At 38.0% G+C, this 19,812-nt stretch overlaps 1 protein-coding gene and 1 long non-coding RNA gene across 5 annotated transcripts; both read right to left on the reverse strand.

Annotated features, from left to right (window-relative positions):
- Positions 1-1,458: 1,458 nt before the first annotated feature.
- On the reverse strand, positions 1,459-9,764 carry LOC135117333 (uncharacterized). 2 transcript variants are annotated; one of them, XR_010276823.1, is made up of 6 exons: positions 9,587-9,764; positions 4,760-4,857; positions 4,015-4,604; positions 2,199-2,455; positions 2,020-2,108; positions 1,459-1,821 (listed from the first exon to the last, which is right to left on the reverse strand). It is a non-coding gene; the product is annotated as an uncharacterized LOC135117333 (long non-coding RNA). The 2 variants fall into 2 exon arrangements; XR_010276816.1 differs by having other exon boundaries at positions 4,746-4,857.
- Positions 9,765-11,826: 2,062 nt separating this feature from the next.
- Positions 11,827-19,438, reverse strand: LOC110379255 (dentin sialophosphoprotein). Of its 3 annotated transcripts, none has more exons than XM_049836805.2 (3): positions 19,059-19,438; positions 17,841-18,863; positions 11,827-16,393 (listed from the first exon to the last, which is right to left on the reverse strand). In XM_049836805.2, exons 1-3 carry the CDS (start codon positions 19,273-19,275, stop codon positions 16,323-16,325), a joined length of 1,311 nt encoding a protein of 436 aa, XP_049692762.2. In that variant the 5' UTR covers positions 19,276-19,438; the 3' UTR covers positions 11,827-16,322. The 3 variants fall into 3 exon arrangements, with proteins under 3 accessions (XP_049692762.2, XP_021194527.3, XP_021194526.3); XM_021338852.3 differs by having other exon boundaries at positions 17,841-18,048; positions 18,166-19,438; XM_021338851.3 differs by having other exon boundaries at positions 17,841-19,437.
- Positions 19,439-19,812: the final 374 nt, after the last annotated feature.

A 19,812-nucleotide genomic window follows, 5' to 3' on the forward strand; every position in this document is an offset into this window, starting at 1 on the left:
GCGCTATTTATTGATTCCTGGACGTGCACGGGATATAGTTTTAATGAGCCAACATGGACAAGGGGCTTTTAATATTCAATATCAGATCAGAGAGAATCAGATGGCAAAGACAAGATAAATAATAATAACATGTAAGAGTGTAGTTGGATGGATAAGAAGACCAAAGAAAAGATGAGAGGGGGTGAGTGTCAGTATGACGAGTGACAGAGAAGTATGGAAGCGGAAGACATATTGCGCCGAACTATAATGAAATTGAGAACAGGAAAGGAAGAAGAAGAAGAGTCTCAAAAAAATGAAACTCACAAACGAAAGGAGATTCACGAAAGAAAGAGCTCGTGGGTAAGTCAAAACAGCGAGGTTCGAACGATTACAAGGACGAGCAACCCCTGGTGCGGTCGGTAAGTGGATGTCCACCTTTTCATGACGAGTTCTTCCATGTTTCAAAAGGCACGATAAACTGCTGGTCCCAGCTGCCATTTCAACATCTTTGGCAGTCGTTACGGGTATTCAGAGTACAGAAAGTCAGATAACCAGTCTTACCTCAGTCTTATAGTGTATTGGTTAACCCAGGCATCCGGTTAGAGGAGATTAGATAGGCAGCCGTTCCTTGTAAAGCACTGCTACTCAGTTGTATTTGGTTAGACTGCAAGCCGATCCCAAGATAGTTGGAAAAAGGCTCGGCAGATGATGATGACTCTCAAAAAAAACCAAAGAACAGCTCTACTGAATCGAAAACCTAGCTAGAGCTAGGTTAGAGCCGATGTGAATAGGACACACAAGACGTTAGCCACAGGTCTACGATGAATGCTACAATAAGTTCTTACCGAAGATGAGAGAATAAAATTAAGTTTAGCCGCATATCGCTGGATAAACTAAGGTTAAGACCTGTATTTATAGTAATGTACTCATCATCATCATCTCAGCCATAGGACGTCCACTGCTGAACATAGGCCTCCCTGTTTGATCTCCACAGATACCTGTTGGAAGCGACCTGCATCCAGCGTCTTCCGGCGACCTTTATAAGGTCGTCTGTCTACCTCGTTGGTGGACGTCCTACGCTGCGCTTACTAGTCCGTGGTCTCCACTCCAGTTATGTACTGAAGAGGAAAATTTTTTTGTTGAATTTGATTTGAAAAATTATGTCACTTTTGGGAAACTACACTCTTCTTTTATTTTATCCTGTAAAGTCTACTTAACACGTGCCGGCGGCAATGCAGCCGGTTTTTATGCCGAGCGGCTATGCCGGCGGCTTCTTTGTGCGGCAAAGCCGGCGGCTTTGTATGCCACCAGGTGCACGGCGGCTTGGGCGGTGGATTGCCCGGCGGCCCTGCCGCCGGCACTGTGTGTAGTAGCCTTTACGGGTAGTTGTTTCCTCGGGACGTGGGCTAAGCCGTGTGAAACTGATAGTAGATGATAAAATGAGAGCATTCATACTCTTGGGTAAATAAAACAAAATGCTAACATAATGACGTTTATTACAAAAAGAAAATATATGACAAATATAAGACACTGTAGGTCTGACTTTTGTAACTGATAAATAAGTAGGTAGGCCCCTCTACATTATTAATTACCTACCTACATACATACCATATATCTACAGGTACATAGGAAATGTGATAAGTTGTAGCAAACTACGTTTACAACAGCTGGAGCCTCCTAAAGTTAGGGATCATTAATGTGAACCAAATAAAGATTTATAGATTATTCTGTTTTCCTCAAATATTTGCATGCAGATTATACATTTCAAAATTATTGCCTCATTTTAACCAATAGACGTGATGTCGATGTGGCCAGGAAGGTCAATGATGGAGGCGAAGGTACCTGTGAACAATACAGCACTATTTAGAATTTGGACTAACATAAAAAGAAAATAATATTACAAAAAGGCCAACTGACCGTGCCATTTTTAGACAAGTATGCATCGTTATATCGACCATAGAAAAGTGCGTACATTCGATTGTCTATAATTTTGGATGTAGTAGTTATAATTTATTATCTATCTATTGAAACACTACTTACCAAGCTTATGTCCCTGTTGAAACGACGTATGACCATCACAGTGAGGCAGACATGGGTACCAGGTACGCACCTAACAGTTAATACTGCACCTGCAACAATTTAATTTTCATCAGTCATTCTCATCGTTTTACTGCATAAATACATGGCTTAATTTTCATACAAAAAAATTACAGACGTACAGATATCCTCCTTGTGTCTACTGTTCTCAATGCTGAGGGTCTAGACCTCGATGAATCAGTTTCTCCTGGACTATCTTTCGCCATCTTGTCCTATCTTCGGCGGCGTGGATGGTGTCACAGACTGCTGTTTAACGTGGAGCTTGAACGCATTTGGTCTGTCCAGCGAATTAGACTCCTACCACAGGGTCTTTTCCCACTCGCCATAATGTGCTCAAAATACCCAACTGCAAACGACTCCAAACGCCGCTGTGGCACAGCTAAAAATAAATAGAATACCTTTTAAGTCAAAATTATCATATTTAATTACTAGTCGCTTTTTGTTCGCAAAAATTATAACACAACGCAGAGCTTCTATCGCACGCTCAGCTCATCAAACCTTGCTTTGACAAGACACATTACACACGACGACAATTTGCGACCGCGTCCATGACAGCTTCTTGGAATCGATGGCTGAAAAACAAGCGAAGAAATTAAAATACCACAATATGGGTAAGTTGGGCCCCTTCACTATGACGATAACCAATCCATAACCAGCCGCGTTCTTGCCGACCAATGCTCAAATCGGCGATTTGTTGTTAGTATTATAATTCACATCGCTTATGGTAGATGTCAAACAGACAAACCAACAAAAACTTGGAATACTTCAACTGTCCGATTTTAAAAATATTAACGTTAAATATCTTTTCACTTACTCACCTAACAAGACATGCTCTCCCCACGACCGGGTGACGAGACTACACAGCGTCGATCTAAACAGAATACTCCAACAAAAAAGGAACTAAAATCGGCCAAAATAATTTAAAAAGCATAGTTAAACAAAGTAAAAGAATTGATGTTAGTAATTTTTTTTTTTTATAAAAAGTAAACTAAAAAAATATTAGTAAGAAATAAATGTACACATGTTCAAAATATTTACACTTTAATAAAAAAAACTACCAGGTACGTAGGTACGGTTTAAGTTTTTTAGTTGTAAATTTGAATAAATGTAAAAAAGGAAAATAAAAATATATTTATCACAATATATAGGGTTTAAGCAAGAAAATTAATAATAATAACTGAAATGCAGAACGTACACATAGAATTAGTTAGGGTTATAATGATGATATATGTACAATAATTGTGTTCCCTCCTAATTTGTTATCTTTATCTTTAGATCACTGACCGTGTCTAAGGGCGCCCACACAAAACTGCGATGCGATGCGATACCGCATCGCATCGAAGTTTTTATATATAGTGTGTACATATTTAACGCAAAATAAAGTACATATCTTTATTTGTTTAATGTTTCAGATTCTGCTTTTTTGCAGTTCCATTAAAGTTTTAAGAGAAATTTCTTGTTTTATACTCACCTGTAGTTGATGATCGAAGATCTCGGCTCTGAAAGAAACCATCGCCTGGCGAACATTTAGGTATACACAACACACAACATCAAAATTGAAAAGAGAGAAAGAGAAAACAAAAAAAAAAACAATAAATACATTCGCAACGCAAAAAATACATTCGCAACGCAAAAAATACATTCGCAACGCAATAAATACATTCGCAATGCAAAAAATACATTCGCAATGCAAAAATACATTCGCAACGCAAAAAATACATTCGCAGCGCAAAAAATACATTCGCAACGCAAAAAATACATTCGCTACGCAAAAAATACATTCGCTACGCAACAAAAAAATATAGAATAAAAATATAGACAAGACAACTTCGTTAATTAGATATATCTAATTAAGATATATAATCTAATTAAGATATATAATTTCAATTTTAAAATTCGGGTAATAGCCGTTCCCAATAATAAAAATAGATAACTCACCGTGGAAGATCGCAGCGAAGCGTCGAGGCAGCGGCCACGTGGGTCTGTAAGCAATGGAGACCAGGGGTGACTTTTCAAGGAAATCAGTCGGCCAGTTGAAGGTATTCAGCTATTTCGATGGTTTTTCTGTTTGACAGGATTGCCTTCTAAACGATGTGCGAAAACCCATGTGCAAGACATTTTCAGAGAAGTTTTGATTAGACATAATGTGTGTTTAGGGCAGCGATATGCCTCGCTGTGATCCGGTCCTTTGGAGGTCATAATTCAGATGTCCTTAAATTCTGTAAATAGAAGAAGTTTGTATAATTCTTTAGCCTCGAAACCTCTCCTGGGAAGAACCTTACTTAATCTTCTTTCGTAGATAATGTGTATTTGAAACTTGAATGAAATTAATTGTGCTGCTATACAGATCTGAAAATAAACATAAAAATGGCAGTTATTTAGTAATCTCCTCTTTGGTTTTGATTAATAGCAAGAATCTTAAATAATATAATACTTACTTTTTTCTGCTATCAGATACAAAATAAAATAATGAAACCTCCGTAATATACTTATACAGTGACAATAGTTCATCATCCCAATAATTGGTTCTGAAATCAGAAATTAGCATCAGGTACTTAAATAAACAACAAAACTAAAAATATTATAGGTAGCTCATTTTATAACGGGTCTCATTGACTAAAAAAGAAACAAAAATAAATGTTAATGAAGCAATCAAAATTTTTTAAAACCTGGTCGTCCCAACCTTCCATTTTCAGCAAATACTGCTTAGGTACTGTTAGGTAATATGCTGTTGAAACACCCAGTTGGACCATCTGATGATGGTGTATCCATGGTTCCAATCTAAAATTAAAGGAAATTATTTATATTATAATTTAATAACTAAATCGCCAAACTTGATGGCGGCTCGCAACAAATTTCCGAGTGTATAGTCTGCACGGCGTTCGCGCGATGTTCTGATCCGCCAAAAAGTTTGACGAAAGTAAAAACACCTACTTATATCTGGAATCACATTACCTATGTCTAGGTACCTAATCAATAATAAGGAAACCACGCCCAAAATCATCTACCGCACTCCAATTTTGAACACCAATCGTGCGACCCCCTTTGCACCCCTACCCCCCGGCCTGACACAACCGCCCCTCACCTCTCACCCTCCTCCCTTCATCACCCTCCCTCCCCTCTCACCCAACACACCCCCAGACCCTTTACCCCCTCACCCCATACGCACTGCACCCTGACATCTCTAGCATGGGGGAGCAAGCGTTTTAAATGCGTAAAATATTTAAGTACCCATATTAATAATCGAATTCTCACAAGTTTTCAAAAAAAAATACTAGAAGTAAACAGTTAAGAATAGAGCCACACCGGAATTGAGAGCATGGTCCAAAGTATTCGCAGCAAAGATTTCGTTTAACGAATAAAGTCGGTAATAAAACTAAGAAACTGCACCACACCTACCGGCCGACCTATGTATCGGAAAGTTACAGCTTTCTAAGTGTTATCTCTAAAAGCGCGAGTCCGGACCTGCGCCCAAGGCTGCAATTCACCCCGATGTATTCCCCCTTTTGAACCCCTCCCTTCAAAAATCGCATTCCGAAATTTTAGTTACCTTTTTGGACGAGAGTAAAGCACTACAGTTTTGCACATATTTTTTAAAAGCACCACACAACAAAAAAACTATAGCTCTTCACATGTTATCTCTAATAAGCGCGATTCGCGACTGAGATCGATGGACCTGAGCGTTGCGTCGGCCCCCGGGCTGACCTGCGCACAAAGCTGCAACTCGCCCCGATGCGTTCCCCCCCTGCACCTCACTCGTTCCCGAAGGCGACCAGCGCTTTTCAGTGATTTCAGGATGTGCGTGAGATATTGATTTTACAACACGCCCTGCCTTGAGCAATTAAACATCTTCACCTACCACATAAATGACTAAATTTGCAATTGGAATGCAATTATTTCAGACCCTACATAGTTAAGACAAATTATTAAATCATTAATATTGACCTTAACAAAAAAAAATATAAATACTAAAAAAAAACAAATTTTAATAATAAATACCAGATTACCGAATTTAACGGAAAGTACAACCCAAATACATGTATAGGTACCTATTGAAAACTGAATAGGTAAACCTACTTACCCAAAGAAGTGGCACGACACAAAATCACAGATAAGACCGTACCCTAAATGATTATTTAAAACTAATTTTAACCGTAACAATATCTCAATGGAATCCGTCTTAAGAGATGTACAAGTAGACGTTATCTCTAATAAGCGCGACTCGCAACTGAGATCGATGCAGCAGAGCGTTGCACGGGCCCCCAACCTGCGACCTGAGCACTGGGCTGCAACTCGCCCCGGTCTGCCCTCCCCGCGTCCTGCAACTTTTTTATAATTTCAGGACGAGTGCGGGATATTGATTTTAAAGTTATTAGTTAAAGCGACACGCCCCACACCCTGCTTATGAGAGGTAGGGCGGTAGATTCCCTGCTCAGGGAGACCGGGGCTACTTTATATGGGCACCCTCAAAATAAGACGACAATTTATACTATAAAATAGATTAAACGTATATTTTAAACCGAAAACCTGCCATAAAGCAATTATCTTCAGCTACCCCGTACATGACCAGGTATTTCAGAATACTAGATGAAATAGTTTTTTTTTACTTAAAGCGTCGAAAGCCCAAACGAACAGACACAAACTCAAGTTGAAAGCATTAAAAGTAAACCTACTTACGCGAAGAAGTAGCGTGTCACGTAATAAGATAAGAAATCCTAAATATGTAATTCCAAAATCTATCTTAATTAACAGCGTCACAAAAATGAAAAAGTTGTATATGTTATCTCTAATAAGCGCGACTTTTGACTGAGATCGATGTAGCTGACTGTGCAACCCCCGATGTGTTCCCCCGCTCCGCCCTGCTTGCCCTGCCCTTCCACCAGGTTGCACCCCTCCCACGCCCAATGATAATCGGGACATGCGTATAAATTGCATGATTTATTGATCTTCAGTGTCCGCCATTTTTGTCAGTGCCACTGCGATTATACGAAATTTTACCTATAGAAAATTAAGTGAGTTTTGATTGCCTACTATTATAATTAAAAATCCCATATAAAAACGTGGGGATCCACTCTTTTTCATTCTCCCCTCCTTCCCCACAGCCCTTTTTTTTAACGACGTCAAAAATCATCAAAAAACCGTCGTGTTTCGTCGTAGGCCATTTATGTATCAGGGCCTCGGTAACTCTTTCGAACAATCCCGCAGCCCCGGCAGACCTTGGTCCCGTTGGGCCCCGCTGGGGTTGCATACTCTTTGAGGAGCGCGCGCCGCCGACACGGGTCTGTTGGTCGGTTGTCTATCTAGACATGAGCGATGAGCCACCCGAACTCACCGCCCACAAACCCACATCTACGGTGGCCGGGAGTCATCTCGCGACACCCGGCGCCCGTGGTGAGTACCTGGTTCAGCGTGGCGGCCAGGATGAGAGGTGCGAACTCTCTGACGTTCTGCCGCCTCCTTCTCAAGCATGACTGCTTCGCAGAAGAAAGTGATGGCATCCTATTCCCTTTCGCCCCAGACCATGGCCTGAACCAGGGTCGGACGCGAAAGGTCATCGCCACCTAAAGCCTCGACGAGGACCCGGCGATGCCCTCCTTCCCACGCAGGCCACTCCTGGACTGTGTGGTACTCTGTGCCCTCGAGTCTGTCCACACAGTGGTGACACCCGGGCGCCTACTCACGACCGATTCGATGCAGCTACCTCCCGAAACAACCGTGTCCGGTGAGGACCTGCGTCATGCGGTACGTGAGGGCGCCGTGACTCCTCCCGAGCTACTCCTCAAAGAGGGGTCTTACCGCCACTAAGGTGGCTTGCCCTGCACTGGGTTGCGACATTCGCTCCCTCTAGTCCACCATGAGATCGCGCCGGAGCTACGGGATTTGCCCCCGGTGCTGTGCCTCCTCGCGCAAGAAGACTGTCGCCTCCAGAGCCCACGGTGGCAGTCCGGCTAGTAGGCCAGCTGCTTGGCGGGAGATCGTGCGGTACCCCCGAATTAGCCTATTGGCTATCACCCGTATTGGCACGTTCAGGTAGTGTACAGCCCGCGGCCGTACCGACCACAACCACACGAACCCGTAAAGGGCCATGGACCGCATGAATCCCGGCGTTTGGCGGATGGCGTTTGGCCTCCTAGATTGGGCAGAAGCCGCTTGAAGGCAGCAACTGCCTTCTCCAGTTTAGTCCAGTTTTCCTCCTATGTATTCCGCTATTAACTCCTTCAAACTGATATACAATATAAAATAAATATTTGCATGCCAAGTTAGGCAGAATATAGCTTGAACTTTTAATGTCTGTAAAAATTGGTACCACCTCTACCTATGTTCAATGCTAATAAATGTTTCTTTCTTTCTTTCTTTCTAAGCCTATGTGTACCCGCTCTTCGGACACACCCGCCGCGCTTGCCCCGCCCTTCTCCAAGTTGCACCCCTCCCACGCCCGATGACAATCACGATAGTCGTCTACATTGTTTAATTTATCAATTTTCAGTGCCCGCCACACAGCAGAGCGATAGAAAAACAAGTACGTTAGTTCTGATTGACTGAGCAAGCTTATAGTCAAAGCTCTTTATTCTGTGTTCATAGATTACAAAAGTGTTAGTAAGTATGTAAGGTACATAATACTGTCTCACTATGCCTGCCCTGCTCGTAAAGCGTACAGAAATAATAAGTAGGTACCTAAAGCTAGGTAAGATCTAAATAGTTAATTAATCATTTTATGTTACGTTAACAAAACAAATCTTACTAAAACTATAAATTATCTTACTAAACTTATAATAAACTAGCTTTTGCCTGCGGCTTCGCTCCCGTCAACTGACTTCTCTACTTTACCCTATTTTTTTTTTCATAAGAACCTTCTCTTGACAATAACAAACACAACAAAACAAGAATTAGCCAAATTGGTCCAGCGGTTGTTGAGTTATGCGCTTACCAACACATTTTGCGATTCATTTTTATATTATAGAAGATCATAACAAAAAAAAACTAAATAAAGCAAAAAAAGTATCATTAAATTCGTTCGCCACACACCCCACGCCTGTATGCACCCGTTCTTTGTTCCCTTACGACCCCTCAGCCCATTTGCACCCTTGCACCCCTCTTCATACCCCCTCCCGCGCACTGTCACCCCCCACATCCGAACCCCGCTGTCCCCCTTCTACTGCGCACCCAAAAATTTTCGGCACATGCGTCTAGGATATTGATTTTCAGCTTCCGCCATTTTGGTATAGGTAAGTACCGCTGTTCCCACTGTTGGACATTTTGGTTGTACATATAACATCTATTTATCTTAACATATTTATTTTAATATTATTGAGATATGGTGCGACAGTAATTATCCCCGAATCAGATTGTTTTTTCTCAATTTTCTTTTGGTTCCAGAGACGGAAGCCAACTTTAAAAATAATCGGAAAGTAAGCTGGACTGGTCAAAAATTACAAATTAGTTTTTGTAATATGTACAATCAAAATAACAAAGTCCTTTCTGAAAAAAAAAAAAATATTCTAACACTTACCCTGACCCGACGAACACCGCTAATTGCACAACACTTAAAAAAATACTTTCGGCCAAATTGAGCTAAAAACTACATATAAGAAATAACTACAGAGAGTGTATTTACAAGATTTTACATAAAATAATATTTAGAGATAATTACATCTCGTGAGAGGCACGAGAACGTGTGATCTCAAATAAGAGTAATGGCCGAATGAAGATCGATGGAGCTGAGCGCTGCAGCGGCCTGGAGCTGACTTGCGCACTGTGGTGCATCAGGCGTACACGTTACAAGTCTGGAAACATACTAAGCCAATTGCAACCCTAAATCTACGGCACTTATGTACAAAATGCACATATAAAAGACATGATATTATTTCGTTTGGACAGCAATAAACGAAATTCTAGAATTCTCGATGTGATAATATTTTGGCTTGTATCTATTTACTCCAATCCCATTGTTTTCTGTTAGCAGAGTTTTTTTATACTTGGATTGGTTCTTGTAGAAAAATACTGTTACAGCCCTTTTTTTATCGTCCCACTGCTGGGCTCAGGCCTCCTCTCACACGGAGATAGATTGAGCATTAATCACCACGCTTGCTCAATGCGGGTTGGTGATTTCAGACTTTATAGTCCAGGTTTCCTCAAGATGTTTTCCTTCACCCTTTTTATCAGCCATTGGTGTCTAAGTGTCTACACACTATGCCGAACGTACGCGACCGAAGTTCCGCGGCTGATTTTACGTTCCAACGTAATCGCCTGATATGACACACCGTAAGTGCCGAACTTACGCGGCAGAAGTTCAGTTGCGCAATTTTGTGTGTATATTCTGTGTTCGACTTCGGTCGCGTATAATGTGTGTTCTACAGAATACGTTGCCGCCGAATTTCCGCTGAACTTACGCCCGACTGAAGTTCGGCTGTACGCTATAACGCAACGTAATTTCGGCATAATGTGTCGCCAGTAATTCAAATAGCATTGCAGGCGTAATCATGCCGAACTTCCGTCGCGTATTCTCGGCATAGTGTGTTTAGACACTAAGATTACTTACAAAGTACATACAAACTTAGAAAAGTTGCATTGGTACTTGCCTGACCTAGAATCGAACCCACACCCTCATACTCGAGATGTTGGTTCTTTACCCACTAGGCCACCACGACCACGAGACCACGAGAAAAATACAACCTTGGAAGTTGGTTATAAATAATAATAAATGGCATTGAACTAAAGCGGGTAGAAAAGTTCAAACCAAGCCGACCGCTGAATTAGATGATTAAAATACCTATTCTAAGAAAATTCATTGATATGGAATAGGGCAAAGCATAAGGATTCGTGCACTTTTTTTCTAAGAATTTTTTAATTGTAATTGTTAACTTTTTTCAAATAATTTCAGTCCTGTTATGTAGCTTAAATATCTATCTTTGATAAATAGAAATAAAGTAAATTGCAGTATAAAACTTTTTTACAAAAAAATTAAACCGACTTCCAAAAACACTAAAAAGCAAAAAAAAAAACTAATTTTTGGTGCATCGGCCTAGAAGTCGGTGTCTAATGGATGGTACAAAGTTAATTTTGCCACCGCCTTCTAGGCCGATGCACCAAAAATTAGTTTTTTTTTTTGCTTTTTAGTGTTTTTGGAAGTCGGTTTAATTTTTTTGTAAAAAAGTTTTTTATTTACAGCTTTTCAGTGATCCACATAGTTGTCACTATCCATATAAGTGGAAAGTTCTCATCAATAAGCCCAAATACGAGGTATTTTACATATTCAGTTGTCGAGTTCCCTCGACCTTCTCTGGTCTCCATCATCAGGTCAGCTCCAAACCTTCACTGCTTCAAAGGTCTCGTCAATACAAATAATATAAGTCCAAACACGAGGTAGTTTACATGTTCAGTTGTCGAGTTCCCTCGACCTTCTCTGGTCTCCATCATCAGGTCAGCTCCAAACCTGCACTGTTCAATAGTGCTTTCAAGCATACACCTGAGTGTCAAGTTTTTACCCTATGTCTACAACTTTCGAAGGTTGCCCTCAATTTCTCAGGGTTTCCATCATCAGATCCTGACCTGATGACTATGGGACCAACTGGCAGCTATTCCGCGTCGAACAAAAAAAGAATCACGTAAATCGGTCTATAAACCTCGGAGTAATCGATGTACATACATAGAAAAAAAAAAATGGCCGAATTGAGAACCTCCTCCTTTTTGGGAAGTCGGTTAAAAACAGTATCAGGATGCCATGTTCATACACAGAAATTAAAAACTATATTATAATCAAAATTTTACTTTTTATTGAGATCAATGTTAAACAAAATCACAGAATCAGTCTTATGAACAACTAAAGCAACATAATAACTTTAACGTAAGGGTCCGTTCAGATACACAGGGTCGGAGAGCATCGCGCGCATTTTTCTTTTCACACAGACCGGAGCCCATCAACTGCGCGAGCATTAAAAAGCATGCAAACGGAGCCAAACGTCAAAAAAAAATACACGATAAACCTTACTTCAAATACTAAGTACCTACTAAATTTTCAACGTGTTAACAATTTGTTCTGCTCTCCGAGCCAGTCTGCCTGAACGGACCCTCAACCAAATATCAAGATAACAACAAACAAAATAATGTAAAAGACAACTTGAGAGGTTCATACTTGAGAGGTTGGTTCTTTGGTTTATCATACTTTCATCATTTATAGCTTGTTTCACCGGTTACTGATAACATATCAGGAACCTATCTGACAAATAAACTATAACTATTAGCTTCACAGATCTCGGATAGCAATACTTGGCAAAAATTATGAGCTGCATTAACTATTCGATAAGTAATTGATACTTTATCAGTTACCAGTGAATAGCCTTAGATTTTATTTAGATAAAGGAGGTACTATCATGTATCTCTGAGTTTCATTGAAATCAACTGACTCCTTCTTTGAAGGCGTTACAAATAAAGAATCTTAAATATTATTGATATGCTAGAAATATAATAAATTAAACTTACTTAAATTATACTACTTCTATTACTAATATATGAGAGTTGCCTATATTGTACCAGTTAACAAACTTCACAAGCTACCACAAAAACTACTTTATTTTAAGGGAATATATTACTATAAATAAAAAGGTTGTTCTATTAGCAATAATTTTACATTGAAAGAAAATGAAGAATTTCAAAAATAAATATGAAAATAAAGTTTTTTAAAAAGTCTCAAAAAGTACAATTTAGGAAACCGGTTTCCTTAATTGTATTTTAGGTTTCCTAAATTGTACTTCATACTCTAAATGAGATTAAAGTGATTCTTATTAACTAAAAGTACAAACATGTTTATGAAAAATATTATTCAAATAGATTTGAATATTAATTATGTAGTTAATAAAATAAAATATGGAAAAGTATTCGGAATAAAATTTTAATTTTTCGGTTTATTTTTCAAACAATCTAAGGCCTTTTTTAAGTTATCTTGTGTCTTTTATAATACTTTTTATCTAGTACACGTAGATATTTCATTTACGTAAATTGTACCGGTACATTTTATTGGTAGATGCCAGGTGTGGCATACATAACAGTTGCAGTGTATTTACTGTTGCTACAAGAAATCCTTAGGTAAACACCCATAAAATAATACTATAACGCCGCAAAACATATTTTTGTTTACTACAATCTATGTACTCTGTTGTGTTATTTATTTATTTATTTGGATTTCCAACAAGAAATACACATTACAGACAAGTTTTAGGAACAAATATTATCTTTTCTTGTGTTTCCTTAATTATAGGAAATCACAGCATGCATTAAATTATAATAATACAAAAATTGAAAATTAAATTGATTACATTGATATTAATACTATTGATTATATTGACTATACAAGTAATAATAAATAATCCTCTTGGCTTGCCTTCATCGGCCGGTCAGAGTGGAGTCGCTAGAGCAAGGTTAATCCTGCTCGGAGGGTAGGTGCCTCGTGGTAAGTGGCGAGTGGGCCGGTGATGCTGGACCCACAGGGAGCGCGTGATCTGCGTTTAAAGTCCGCCGAGGTATCCTCATCCTTCTCAGCCGCTCATGTCCCTGTTGCCCTCTTGTTGCTTTTCAGTGACTGATTCCCGGGGGCCCAGTAAGTGAGTTGGCGAGTCTCCACCTGCCATTTTAACATGTATTTAATACATTGTCATCGGCAGGTGCCATAGTTCCCGTAGTTTCCCCATTCCTAGTCCATTAGCATCCCATCACAATAGCCCAAGTAGTTTTCATCCATAGTTAGCAATAGTTTAGCACAGAACCGGGGATTGTCCTTGGGTACATTTCTATAGTGTATACAGGGATAATCGTCGGTTTTGTGTCACCATTTCATTAAAGTTGTCTCAAAAGGGCTTCAGCGCGTTGGCTTCGGCCCCACGTTCGCCTCCCAAAAATCCGGGACTCTGTAGTCCCGAGGTCTGGAAGAGACATAATAATAATAAAAAAATCTTTATTTTTCTCTTCAATTACAGTGTTAAAGTACATTACAATACAAGTTGCATTTCTAAGAGAATGATGTCTGCTTAAAGTTACCCCTGTGTTACAGATCACCATTATTACTATTGAATTTTATACAGTACATTTTGTAAGGAGAGAGGCAAAGAGAAATCTAAAATACATCTATGCTTATTATCGTAATGCTTATACCATAGATAAATTAAAATAACAGAAAATAGGAATACGTTAACAAACATAAGTCACTGCACTTATTATTGCAAATAAACATTTAAATATTTAAATGTTTATTTGCAATAATACATAACATATAATTAATAAACACATAACATATAATTATAGCTTTTTCCACTTATGAATACGCGTTATCAATAATAAATAATAATAACACAAAATTAACTTAATATTAAGAGCCACTTTTCCGTGGGTACAATTACATTCACAATTATGCACATAGTACATACGATGGCGAAATTTCTAATTAATAGTAACTTAAAAGTGTAGTCATTTTGAGATCAAATGTAGTTTAATTACTAATCAAGTCTTAAAATATAATTTATTTAGGATATAAAATTTGTGGTAGGGCAGATGAATTAATCCTAGAAAGTTTTTTAGTTAGCAAAGTACTTTTATTTTTTCTAAATTTAATTTAGTAGGTAGTTAGTAGTGGTGTATTTAATAATTTTAATTTTTGTTTCATATTTTAGGTAATATCATCAATTTTATTTTATTTATTTTTTTATTTTATATCTAATTTATGTTTTGCATTATTAGTTATCAATATGTATAAATAGCATAGGTATCAATAGTGTTTGACGTGTAGTCCTACAATGAAGGTTTTTTTTTTACTATAAATAATTACTAATTTAGCTTAGTTTATAGGTTTTAATAATTTTTCTGTTGAGTCATAATCTAAGTTTTGAAGCCATGTAGTCAGTTTCTTCTTACATTGTAATTTAGTATTGGTAACGATATGTAATTTTTGGTTTATTTTATTGTAAAGGAATGTCCCAAGAAAACCAAAAAAAATTATGTGAGAAACTGGTGTTGTACCTGTTTATTGTGCACTAGCTTTTGCCCGCGGCTTCGCTCGCGTTAAGAAGTATTATTATTAATTAGGTATGGTTTTTGCGGCTTTACTTTTGTTTAGCGTGTGTAAAAAATTAGAGCCTACAAAACTTCTTTGTACACAATATTCTTTACTAATATAATCCGCTAGAAATATTTATGTTTAATATATCAGTGAGGAAGGCAATCCGCAGCAATCAAACAAACAGATTACCTACAGTTCAGTTCGAAGGTAATTAACTGGCGGAGAATCTTAACACCGCGATTCAGAAATGAGACGAAAATGCACAGCGCCATCTAATAGCGGTAGGCAGAACTTCTCAACATTTATTAGAACTAAACATTATTTTGTTCGTTCCATTACGTACTGATAGGCTCAAACTAATACATTTTACATCCTTCATCATCCCTTATTTTATCACCCGTGGGGGTTGAATGGGGGTTGAATTAATCAAAATCGTATTTAAGCGAACGTCATCATAAAATTCTGATTCGTCATCAGGACTTCTTGATAAAATCTAAGAAGATGTATACAAACCTTCATCCCCTATTTTATCCCCTTAGGGATGGAATTTATCAAAATCCTTTCTTAAGGGTTGCCTACGCCATAGTAGCTTTATGCATGCAAAGTCTCAGTCCGATCGGTTTAAAATTGACAAAGTTTCATACAAACTTTCATCCCCTATTTTATCCCCTTGGGGGTAGAATTGATCAAAATCCTTTCTTAGCGGATGCCTACGTCATAACATCTACCTGCATGCCATATTTCAGCCCGATCCGTCCAGCGGTTTCAGCTGTGCGTTGATAGATCACTATGTCAGTCAGTCAGTCACCTTTGAGTTTTATATATTTAGATACAGTGGGGATCCTTTTATTCTGGGAAGTACTAATTGAGTTGTGTGTCAAAGAATGTTTTTTGAGAACTGTCATTAGAATGAAGAGCTGTCTAACAGTCAAAACTTTGCAATGTTGATACAGTTCAAAGGTAGGGTGTAGTCTGGGTAGAAAACAACTGACTTTTAATACATCTCTTTGTGCACGTTCCAAGTTTATGAGTGTAGTCTTACTTGTACCACCCCAAGTAATAGAATACTATTAATATTATAGTAACTAACTTTAGTAATAATAAATATTGTGTTATTTAATATTTAAAAGTGTAAAATATATGTTAAAAAAATGTAAAATATATGTATAAATAAATGACAAAAAAAATTATAAATAAATATCTATAAGCTACTTATCTTAACGTCTATACACTCGCCTCCTTCTAACTCCAGATCTTGAGGTGTGTTTTTACCTGTAATTAAAAAAAAAAATTAATCATAAATATAGATCGGCACAATGATTTCATATACATATATGTATCCTACTAATATTATAAATGTGAAAGTTTGTGAGAATGTATAGATGTATGTGTTGTTATTCCTTCATGCAAAAACGGCTGGACAGATTTGGTTGAAATTTGGTATGTACATAGGTGATACCCTGGATTAACACATAGGCTTTTTATTAACACACCACGCGGGCGAAGCCGCTGGCGGAAGTTAATATAATTATAATTAACTGTTTATAACATCATTTTATAAACAGTTTCTTCCAATAGTTTCACCTTTGTCCAGTGCACTTCCCACTGGACAATGTATACCATTGTCCTGCCCGCACCCAGATGAAAAGTACCTTATATATCTTTCTTTGGTTCTAGACTGAGAACCAAAATTAGTTTTAATGGTTCTGTAGTTTTGGCGTAAAAGCGCGACAGACAGACAGACAAGAATTACTCACTGTTACTGTTACAGCTACAGCTTTTTATCGTCCCACTGCTGGGCACAGGCCTCCTCTCACACGTAGAAGGTTTGAGCATTGATCACCACGCTTGCTAAATGCGGGTTGGTGATTTCAGACCTAATAGTCCAGGTTTCATCAAGATGTTTTCCTTCACCTTTTATCAGCCATTGGTGTCCAAGATATACTTAGTTAGAAGAAGAAACTGGCTGTAAAATATACTTAGAAAGTACATACAAACTTTTGTTGCATTGGTACTTGCCCTACCTTTAATCAAACCCATACCCTCATACTCAAGAGGTTGGTTCTTTACCCGCTAGGTCACCACAACTACTAAGAGTTACTTACACATTTATAATATTAGTTAGAATTTAGGATAACTTCTAACAAATTATAATAGACGGCATATTTGGTGGTCATCATATAAAGTGATCTGTTTAAAACAGACAAGTTTCAGATAGATTGAGATTAAGTAATTTTAAGTGTAAGTATTTGTAAGCTCAAAATTAAATAGTGTCAACAAAAAGTACAAAGAGCAGGGTATAGAATACCAATAAGTATTTGTTATGTAGGTATGATTAGTATTGATATCTCACCATATATTAATGTCTTTGTTATTGGAAATATAATATTTGTATGTCTACTTTTTCTGTAATGTTATTATTGTGTAGTTTGGTTTATTTATATATGTAATTATTCACATACAAGTTATTTAAATTATATTGTAAACGCTACACCTCCATTGCTACCTCACATAGGTTAAGTTTTAGCTATAAGCTGAACACTTTTGTAAACAGTAAAACTAAAATAAAACATCTATTGAGATGAATAAAACTCAATTAAAGAACACTGATTCTTTCTTTGTATAAGAGGGGGCCTGTGCCCTTACAGCAGGATAATGCAAAGGCTTTTCTTATCTTGCTATAATAAAAATGAAAGCAAAACAAAGGCAAAAAACTTACTTGATATTAAATCTCCATCGAAATAAAACTTAAGTCTCTCTAAAGGTGTTTCTAAATGCTCTGCACATTTTATCATAGCCAACATTAATTTCTCATGAGGATTCATAAATGTTTCAAATGGTTTCTTCTTATTTTGACATTGGAATTTTAATTTAAAGCCACTGGATTCATTATTTTCATTATTCCCCGCAGTTAACTCTCGCACATCCTGATCAACAATACCTCCATCAATAAACTTAGCAATATTATAGTTTATAGAATCCGGTGTATCATCCATTTTTAATATCTTATCATTATAAATAAAAACCAAATGGTTAATACTAACACCTTCTTTTTCGCTAAAATAATTAAATAATTGAGTTATTTTCTGGTACTTTCTTATATTGAATTTGAATATTTCTAAACTACGCCAGTAGACTTTGACGGACATTTCTTCATTATCATCTTCTAGAGAGTCCATGTCTACAATTTCAACATCATCGCTAGGACGTCTCACATTTGACGAGAACAGCTGCTGATTTTCACATTGGTCTGGATACTCATCCGTATTACCAATGCTTATTATAGGACAATCATTGGAAGTGACTGGAGAACGTCTGTCTGGGGAGGAAAAATCATCGAATATTTCGATTAACTCATTTCTTGCCGTGCGTCCCCTTTCTCTGGAGGACACTCCCCTGCTTCTAGCTCGGGTAGACCGCTCTCTGCCAGCATGGGTAGACAGTCCTCTGCCAGCACCGGCAGACTGCCGTCTGGCAGCACGGGTAGAGCGCTCTCTGGCAGCACGGGTAGAGCGCTCTCTGCCAGCACGGGGAGACCGCCCTCTGCCAGCACGGGGAGACCGCCCTTTGCCAGCACGTTGGCCCCTATTTGAGGTTGTAGGAGCATCTTCTTTATCAAAAGTGTCATCTTCATTAGAATTGCTAGTACTCTGCCTGGCAGACCGTCTAGCTCGCACAGTCCTGGTTGTTCTGTTACTGGAGCCACAGCTATTACTGGAAGCTATACGCCTACCTCCACGGCCTCGCCTCGGTTTTGCCTTCGTATTGTTAGCTATAATCGCGTCTAATGTGTATTCATCACTATCCGTACTGTTCACAGGGCTGTTTAACTCTTCATCAACAGTTACGGTCGGTAATGTGGAGCTACTTGGACCGACGTCAGTTCTGTTACTGGAGCCACAGCTATTACTGGAAGCTTTGCGCCTATCTCCACGGCCTCGCCTCGGTTTTGCCTTCGTATTGTTATCCGTACTGTTCACAGGGCTGTTTAACTCTTCATCAACAGTTACGGTCGGTAATGTTGAGCTACTTGGACCGATGTCAGTTCTGTTGCTCGTAACAGCAGTTTCAGCTTTTAATAAGCTGTTTTTTATTTCCTCTAGTTTTTGTGCTATATTTCCGTAAATATCATAATCCGAGTCCGATGAAGACATTGTACCTATTCAAGTTACACCACACAAATACATTAATCAAATAATTTAAAGTTTTTATTATTTTTTTAAAATTGAAGTTAGTAGTGATGTCCTATTATGCGCGGTGCTTTGCATCGTGTGTTTCAATATCGATATTCGAAATTCTTTTTGTAAAAAATATGGCTACGAAATAGACTATTAATATAATAAAAAAGAATATAAAATTTTAAATCATGATGACTAATAAATATTTTCTCCAAATAGCTTTATAAATGATGTACATACTTAGATTTGATGAAGCAAAACTATTCTTAGCTTATTATGTTATTGTTTGGACCGAGGTAAAAATTACGTCAGATAAAAAAAAACTAATTGAAAAGATTATTCATTCTAAGTAAATGTTTTAACATTAGTACTACCAAGTTTTTTTTTTATCGTCACTTGTATTTCGATATCAAATTCAGTTACAGACATCACTACCCGGCAAACTGTCATTTCTTGCGTCTCGTTATTTTCGGACGAAAATAAGTTTTTAAATTATTATCTTTAATAACATTA

Source organism: Helicoverpa armigera, chromosome 1 (genome assembly GCF_030705265.1).
Source record: "Helicoverpa armigera isolate CAAS_96S chromosome 1, ASM3070526v1, whole genome shotgun sequence".
Taxonomy (NCBI): Eukaryota; Metazoa; Arthropoda; class Insecta; order Lepidoptera; family Noctuidae; genus Helicoverpa; species Helicoverpa armigera.